At 43.2% G+C, this 8,776-nt stretch overlaps 1 protein-coding gene across 1 annotated transcript; it reads right to left on the bottom strand.

Annotated features, from left to right (window-relative positions):
* Positions 1-1,166: 1,166 nt before the first annotated feature.
* On the bottom strand, positions 1,167-7,888 carry LOC116392751 (phospholipid phosphatase 3-like). The gene is made up of 6 exons (XM_031864474.1): positions 7,421-7,888; positions 4,935-5,092; positions 4,534-4,820; positions 4,390-4,447; positions 2,196-2,372; positions 1,167-2,099 (listed from the first exon to the last, which is right to left on the bottom strand). The coding sequence occupies exons 1-6, from the start codon at positions 7,626-7,628 to the stop codon at positions 2,001-2,003; spliced, it is 987 nt and encodes a 328-aa protein (XP_031720334.1). The 5' UTR covers positions 7,629-7,888; the 3' UTR covers positions 1,167-2,000.
* Positions 7,889-8,776: the final 888 nt, after the last annotated feature.

Here is an 8,776-nt window from a genome sequence, read left to right on the forward strand (position 1 = left end):
TTACTATGTAGATAAAGATTCTATATACTAAACATATGATGACTTTAATATGAAGCATTGTTGCAGATTAAAACAACCCATCAGTATATAAAGTGTCTTAATTTGGCACCGACTCATCCGGCTACAATTGAAATGTTTGTAATGCATCAGTACTAATAATCCAATAACATTGTCTATAATAATGGGACTCTGACATGGGCCATTGGGCTGCTCAATGAGCACTTTTACTTTTGATACTCAATAAATAAATTTGATGAACAATACTGTTATTTGAATGCAGGACACAATATCTCTAAAATGGTGGTGTTGCTTGATCTGAGTACTTCTTCCACCAATGCTGGCGGAGAAAAGGGATATTTCATTTTAGATGACTTGACAGTAAGAGTTTTAAACAAACAACTATGTGTGATGTTAAAGGGACAAACCCAAAGTTGATTATCAGCCAACTCTGTGGTCTCCTTCAGCGTCTTTAAGGCAAATGTTTTGGTTTTACAGCCCACAAACAAACTACTGTTTTGGTTCAGTCAAACTGCTTTCATCAACTTATCTAAACTTAACATCTAGCTTGTCAACCTAGTGGAGCATCTTTCAGCTAAAGAGCCTAATACTTTTCTCAGGTGGATGGTGGAGACTGTACTTCTACACCAGTATGATAATGCTGTATTTCTTTAAACCATTCACCATCGTCATCCTCGTCTTGGATGGTGCTAAGCCCAGGATGCAGCGACGGTACCACGGCAAAATAGACATTGCATGATATCGATAATAGAAGGGGAGGAGATGAAATCATTAGCAGTCTTATACCCACAGTATACTGTACATCCGGGTGTCAGACTAAGCCAAGCCGAAGCTCCGGCGGGAGGAGGACAGCTAAGCGCCTAGCAACAGTCTCTTCCTGCGACCAGGAGCAGAGCTTCGCGTCACTGCTCTGCACGTCCCCGCTGGGAGCCAACACCGACACCGTACAGCTGGGCCCCCTGGAGGGAAGGGAGGCACGGGAGAACCAGAGCCAGGACTGAGCAGAAAAGACTGTCAGACCCTGCTGCAGTCAAGTGTTCTAAACGGACTTTGGCGCTCGGAAACACTACCACCTTTTGTCCACAAGGACCGCCACTATCAACACAAAATGCAAGTTCCTGTTAGTAGCTTTAAAGAGACAATGATTATTTAAAAAAATCACATTTTTATTTAATTATCTGTGTGCTCTTGGAGTGGTAAGTAGTCTAGCATCATACTGTCTGAGAGTTAAAGCGTCCGGACTGTTTCAAACATGATTATATCTGTTGTGTAGACATCCTCCCAGTCATTCTCTCATTATTGAACTATGTATACAACACACTGAATGCAAACAGAAGGACACACACATCCTACCACATCTAAATGATGCAACACATTCGGAAAATGAGTTGCTTTCTCGCCATTTGTGCTTTTCTTCAACACCATTACATTCACTGGGTTTATGTAAAAAAAATTAAAACAAACAGTTACAGTACAACTTATATCACGTTTGTATAAAATATTTTACATCCTACGTAGCAAATTATTACAAAGTGTTAATTGATAATACTAAGATGGAAATCAAAAAGTGCTTTTACAGTATCATTACAAAATCTGTATATATATATATATATTTACAGGTAACGTATAGAGCGGCAGTGGTTGCTGTTGTCTCATCTCACAGGTAGCCTGAGTATCACATGTGAAGCTACGGTCAGTCACATGGACAAAAGGAAAGGCTCCAGCCCAGCAAGCAAGCATTGTTTTCAGCACCCTCCCTCGTCCTTTCTCCCAGTTGACACGGTTTGTCTTTTTGAGCCACATACAGTATCTCACAAGCTCTACTCTCCCTCTCTCTCTCTCACACACACTCTGTCCATATGAGGTATGTGGTTTAACTTCACAGGAAATGGTCTGACATTCTTCAAATTTCTCGTCTGTCCAAGGTGAACTACGGGCAGCAGGTGGATGTTGGAACACGGAGGGGTTGGTGGAGGTGAGGTTTAGCAGACAGTGTGGTGCGGCGACAAGGGTCTGTCCAGGGTCTCAGTTGGAGACAGATCTGAACTCGAGCTTTTAAACATGGACGAGATGTGGAAGGCCTGGGAAACACACAAACGCACACGACAAACCTTAAGGTTTTAACAGACGTTGGCATGCGGACGTGCACAAACTCAAGCAGGCGAGGTTATACTGACCACCCAGTAAGCAGTGAGGGCTCCCTGTATGTAGCCTGTGAGCACGTCGGACGGGTGGTGCCTGTAGTCTGAGATGCGGGTCAGACCCGTGTAGACCGCCAGCAGAACCAAGAAAAACTGCAGAGCCGGCCTCAGCAGCCGAGCCCCACGCCAGGTCAACCGCGCCTGAAGGTAAAACTACATGGCAAAAATGAACATGATGTCATTTAGTGCACAGAACAATAAGGGTGACATCTGTTATTGTAAATAATGACACAAGATTCTGCAGTTAACACTATCCATGAGTGGGTTCTTTTAGCATTTATGGAAACTCTGTCCTAAGTACAATTTAATATAGATCCCCACAAAGAACAGCTGTTTTCTGTTTTCTGTGAGGAGTGTTTTGTGCTTCTTTTTTTGTACTTGTGTTTGTTTAAAAATCATATTTTGAGTTTCCTGTGCTTGCTCTGTGTTTTACGTGTTCCGTTAGCGCTGCCCAGCATGTCTTCCCTCGTACACCTGTTTAGTGTCTAGCCTCGTCAACTTTGTGATGCCAGTCCTCGCTGTCTTGTTACCAGTGTTTCCCTCCTTATTGCTGTTCCCTGCCGACTCCAGCTGTGCCGTGTCTTGTGAAAAGCTCCTTTTGTATTTATACCTGTCTGCTCTTCTTTGACAGTTTGTTTAACGCCACTTCCAGCGTTGAAGCCACATTGGTGCTCCTTGTGTTCTGCCTGTCTTTGTTTCAAAGTGTTTCTACTTTTGTTTTTACCTTGTTGGAAAATACGTAGTTTATTGTCTAGTTTGTGTGTCTTGCACTTGGGTCCACCTGCCTGCTTCAAACGTGTCAGTCGACACGTTTTGTGCCAATGTTAACTCAACATGTTTATTACCGTGTTAGGATTATATTTATCCTTTCAGACTTATGCCATACGCACCACTCTGTGCTCTATGAATGTGTTAATTTGTAAATATAGGATGGATGGATGGACACAGTACTTTGTGATAACTTGATTGAATACAATACAAGGACTAACAACTTGATTGTAGGTTAAGGCCTGTCTCCAAGACAGAGCCCCAAGACAGAGTATGGTAGTAATGTTGGTAACGAGTGTTTACGAGTGTAAGTGTTTTGCACACTGCTTTTGCACATTGCTGAGCGTCTCACATTTTAGCAGGCGCGCCCTTAACTCCTCGAGTTGAAGCAGTTTTTTTTTACATTGTGGGGACTTTTGCTGGATACCCGGAGCTATGGAGGCCTGGAGGCAAATTACTGCGATACCGGTAAGTTGTCTTTATTAATTTAAACTGTAATATTAATTACCAGGCAGCGTGCAGTTCATGGTCTGAGTTAAGAAAATGTTAGCACTCATTCGGTGGTTGCCAAGCAACAATTTTTTAAATGGAGCAACTGCACAAAAAACACTGTCTGACAAGACCTTAAAGCCCTGATGATTTGGGTTTAGTAGGTTTGTTTTTGGAGATCATATGATATTACCAAATGTGCACTTATTTAAACTGTCACAAACACACACAGTGAACCCCTGAGGGTCTTAGTTGGTGATCCAGCGGTGGCATTAAATCTCTCTTTATGAGATAAATACTGTCAACCACAGATTTATTGCAGTTGGTCCGAATACTGAACCGAATTCAGTGCATTTGATCTAAAGTTATGGTGATCATGGTCTTGTTGGTGCATTGGATATGCCTTGTTTTTCATCTTCCCTTTTTACCATTTTTAACAAGCAAGCCAAGACTGCCCACACACACACACACACACACACACACACACACACCCAAGATGGCACACACATTAATATTCTGATGCGCACATGTACATCAGAATTGCTCAGGGACACACATAGGCTGCCATAAACACATATAAATGAAGGCGCCTGCACACACACACACACTCACACAATAGAGGAGAGCAGTGAGGCGGTGAGGCGAGGTCACACTCCTCCCACAGCAGAACAAAGCTGTCTCTGTTTGTCCCATTTCTCCTTTTAGTCCCTCTCTTTCTCCCTCTCCTCTTTCATTCCCTCGCTTTCTGCTGCTAACTGGACGGATGACGGCTCCCTGTTTCATTCATTCTCTCTGCAGTTTATAGAGAGATGGTAATTGGAAATTGGAGAGACAGTAAATTTTGTTTGCCAGGGTTTGTGTGTGTGTGTGTGTGTGGGAGAAAATGTGTGATAGATAGATATATAATACTCACTGCTAAATAGAGCATTGTGTACATCGCAAAGGAAGCGTGACCAGAGAAGAAGGACTTCCTAAAAATATGGAGAAGTATTGAGAATAACACAGAACGGAAGCATAATATAAAAAATGTTGTACATTAACACACACGCACACACACCTGGCCTCCTCCTCCAACCGGTGGTCGGGCTGGCGGCAGGTCACTGTTGCGACGTATGTTCCAGGTGTGCAGTTCAGCGATGCATAGGTGACGTCGCACACAGACAGGAAGTGCGGTCGCAGCCGCCCGACACTCAGCTTGGCCATGTTGGTCAGTGATTGGCCGACACAGCAGCCAAACAGGAAGCAGCCCAGCTCCTTGTACAGACAGGACACATACAGGTTCCTCACAAAGGCCTTGGAGCTGACGCCTCTGAAACGAACTCGGTAACACTCCCCGAGGGCGATCTGGAGGTGGACACGTAGTCAGAACTGTCATGTTACATTCTCATCCTTACATCATGTAAAATGAATAACGGACGGACTGGCACAACAGGGGTGATCATTGTGATGAGTACTCACAGTGAGGCCGGTGATGATGATGCCACCCGTGATGAGTAATTCATCCGGTATGGCCTCTCGATGCCGATAGGGATAGGTGATGCTGGGGTCCCCGCACATGAAGCCCCTCCTGTATGGACTCACTGCCTTCAGCTCACATGCAAAGAAAGGGATGGAAGCTGCACAGGAAGAGAAGGAGGAGAAGAGAGACTATTTGATAGCCCAACGATCCCCAGTGGGAGTATAGACATTCCTCTTTGTGATGGGAAAGTGGAGCTGATGAGTGGGAGGAGCAAAAGAGGAGCAAAACTGCAATTTAAAAAGAACCTTAAACATTCATGTCTTTCCAGCTCTTAGTCGTGTGGAATTCTGTGTTATCGATACATGCGTGCAGACGAGGGCAGGCTGTCATTTGAAATTGATTCTTGAGGTTCGTGGTTCTGTACACCAAAACCAAAACGATAATCAAGTTAACTGAATTGACTTAAACTAATGCCAAGCCCCTCAACCTCAGCTTTACTTTGTATCTAATGCGAACTAGGAAATGTTAGCATGCCAACACGCTGAACTGAGATGTGACAATAGATAATTACCTGCTAACATTAGCATGTTAACACTGTCATTATCAGCAATGTTAGCTTATAGCTCAAAGCAGTGCTATGACAAAGTACAGCTCCACATAGCTGAAAACAACTCCTTAAAATCGCAATGTTGACTCTAACACAAGCAACAATTTAAGGACTTTGCAGAAATTAAATATAGCCTAAAACCAACAAAAGCAAAACATGTGTTTTTTGTATGCCAACTTTCACAATGTGACCGTTTTTTATACTTTTTGTATCAGCACACCAAAAGCATTGATGTAGGATACCGAGCACCGGTTCACACATGACGCTCCAGAAAGGAGGTAACAGAAATTCATAATGAAACTGAGAATATGAGATGAGGAGACTGGGAAGAGATCCAAAGAAGAATAGTTTTACAGGAAAATATGGGTGGGAACCATGACTCTTTTTTTTCTGAAAACAATGCTTTGAATTGTGTGTGGGTGTGTGTGTGTGTGTGTGTGTGTGTGTGTGTGTGTGTGTGTGTGTCTCTCTGTGTGTGTGTGTGTGTATTTCTGTTGATGAGAAGAGAAAGGGGGTTGTTTGTGACAGTTCTCTTCCCTACAAAACAAAGAGCAAATACTGCAGCAGACCAGAGCCAGAACCAGCCTCACACTGTCTCCGTTTGTCTCTTGAGTGTCCCCCCCCCCCCCCCCCTCTATCTCTTTCTCTGTCTCTGTCTTGCATGCCTGCACACATACAGTAGAGAACGAGAGAGACAGACAGAGAAAGACAGAGTCTCCCTCCCTTCTTAACTTGTCAAATCTGTTGTTAATCCAGACTACCTCTCCGTCCAGTTTTTTCCAATTAGCCAACATTATATAACCTCCTCAAGTCATATATAGGGACCATGAGAGGGAGCAACAATTACACTCACACACACACACAGTGGATCGTGCATGTATTTATTTATACCAAATACAATTCCCCCTGGTCCGGCTCTACCCTGAGAACTGGAGGTTGTCATGGAAACTGTAGAATTCCCTGGGCAATGCACAAAGCAGCTGGCACGGAGCGCTCGAGAGCGCGCACAAGCGGAAAAGAGAGCCAGGGATACGTCTAGATAGATGGAGACAGAACTTGAAAAACTTTCTTTCCTTCGTTCTTTCTACGTATAAACTTGGTGTTCATTTGCTGCTCATACTGTGAAGGCCCACAGGCCTGATCGTCGTGCCTGAGTGTAGTCACTGACTGTCTTTGTTGACTAAATAGAAAGGGACGGAACCAAAGCGGAACAGAACTCAGCGTGGTGGAAGTTCACCTTCACCGGAGATACTCTACGTAGGAATGAATGCCATTTTTAAGGGAGTTCAACTGTAGTTTCAAAGTTAAAAATGATACTGTATGAACAAATATGCAGCCAATGATTACTTTAATTGTTGGTTAATAAAAATGTAAGCAAATGGTGGAAAACGCCCATGATGATCAAATCAGATGCTTGTTTTTTCTGACACAACACAACACAAGAATAAAGACTTTCACATTTAGTTTCATGAGACAACAGAGCAGCAAATCCTCGCAATTGAGAAGCTGGAGCCGGAGAGTACAGAACATATAAAATGTACACTGATTAATTATATCCACTAATTGAGTATTCAGCTATTTGTTTCAGTTTTTAAAATTCATAAATGGGTAAAAACACTAGTGCTCGGCTGTTGACCTGCTCAGTTGATATATTAGTGGACAAAATAACAGAAACACCTCGCTGCAATCCAATGCAAACAACAACCTCTACACCACACGGCATTAATGACCACAGAGTTGTATCAGCACCTCACACCAAATGATTATTAACTTTTGTTACATTGTTTAGTTGGGATGAATTGTATTGATGATTCGGTGATATTGACTTCACTTCTGGTCCACTTCAACAAAGGTTACAAGTGAAATAATGATATTTACCCAGGCAGAGGCAGAGGAGGTCTAAACCGACCAGAAGTTTTCTTTTGGATAAAGCCGGACCAGTTATGTCTATGAGTTTATTCCCTGTGCCGTTCTCCATCCCCATCCCTGCTGCGGCCAGGCTGCCCTTGCTGTCCGTCAGTTTGAGCTGGAGGTCCGCGCTGGAGACGACCACACCGGCGCACTGCACCCCAAATGTATCCAACATGACGATTGGCTGCGGGTGGAAGCTCGGAGTAAAGAACTTGTTGGCATCAGAAACTTGGGAGCGCCCTTGAACTGCTCATGTGCAGAGCTGCGGAGAGACTGGAAGTAAGTGGGTCCACAGGTTGACACAGTATGGTGCTCCCCACGCCACGTGCCGCGTGGATGTCAAAATAAAGTGTCTTTTTTACGCATTTAAAATTTCATCACAGAGTCTGCAGGGCTCGCCCTGACTCGTTGCAGGGCACCCGTCACCTTGAAGATATGCACCACGGAGCGGAAAACCCCAGGCTGGTTGTGCAACAGGCAGACTCACTCTCTCCATCCTTCTCTCTCTTCCTCTCTATTTGTGCCCATTAGGTAATTAAGGGTGTGACAATCATTTCCACTAATTTAAATGAGAGGAAGAGAATCAAACGCATCAGTCGCAGTGACGATAGTTGACCCACATGCAACAATCTGGGAGATATTTCTCCATCATTCACCTTTCACCTTCATTTTATTGGCTACATTCACAAAATCCCGAGTTGACCTTGGAACAACTAAAGTAAAACTAAACTATTTAATCGTCACTCAAGGATTAGACAGTAGCCTGGTAATCCTATTTCTATAGCCCACTGTTTTGATTAAGTTTCCTCATGGCTGTAAATCTTAGGGACCATTTTAATTTCCTTCCTTGATATCTTTAAATAAGCGTCATGGCACATATCCAACAATCTATTGTCGCTTCCTTTAACTTAAAGGTAGAACTTCAAAAAGATGACTTCCACTTGGAGTCTGAGGGAGGTTGAACCTTTTTATAGGACGACCTTTATAAAGGATTCACTTTGTAACAGACATTAATATTTGATAAATACGTTTAGTAATGCTTTATAGATCAGTTACAAGCCAATGTTCAGCCAGTGTTTATCATATATATTTGGTAATCAAGCAGTGTAAAAAAATGTGGGTAATCTATTGATAAATGCAAAAAGCAGAGGACATGAAACAGAGCAGTCCTGTTCTGTTTTAATGTGTGTGTATGGTGTTGCCATCTACTGACCTCGCTGAAGTATTGCTAAAATGAACTTTGGGTGAGGGTCAACATGTTGTCAACAATGGATAATGTCCTATGGGAGGAAGATAATTAAGAATCAATATACCCAAACTCAC

The sequence above is a fragment of the Anarrhichthys ocellatus genome, unplaced genomic scaffold, assembly GCF_004355925.1.
Source record: "Anarrhichthys ocellatus isolate YVR2014 unplaced genomic scaffold, GSC_Weel_1.0 scaffold31, whole genome shotgun sequence".
Lineage (NCBI taxonomy): Eukaryota > Metazoa > Chordata > Actinopteri > Perciformes > Anarhichadidae > Anarrhichthys > Anarrhichthys ocellatus.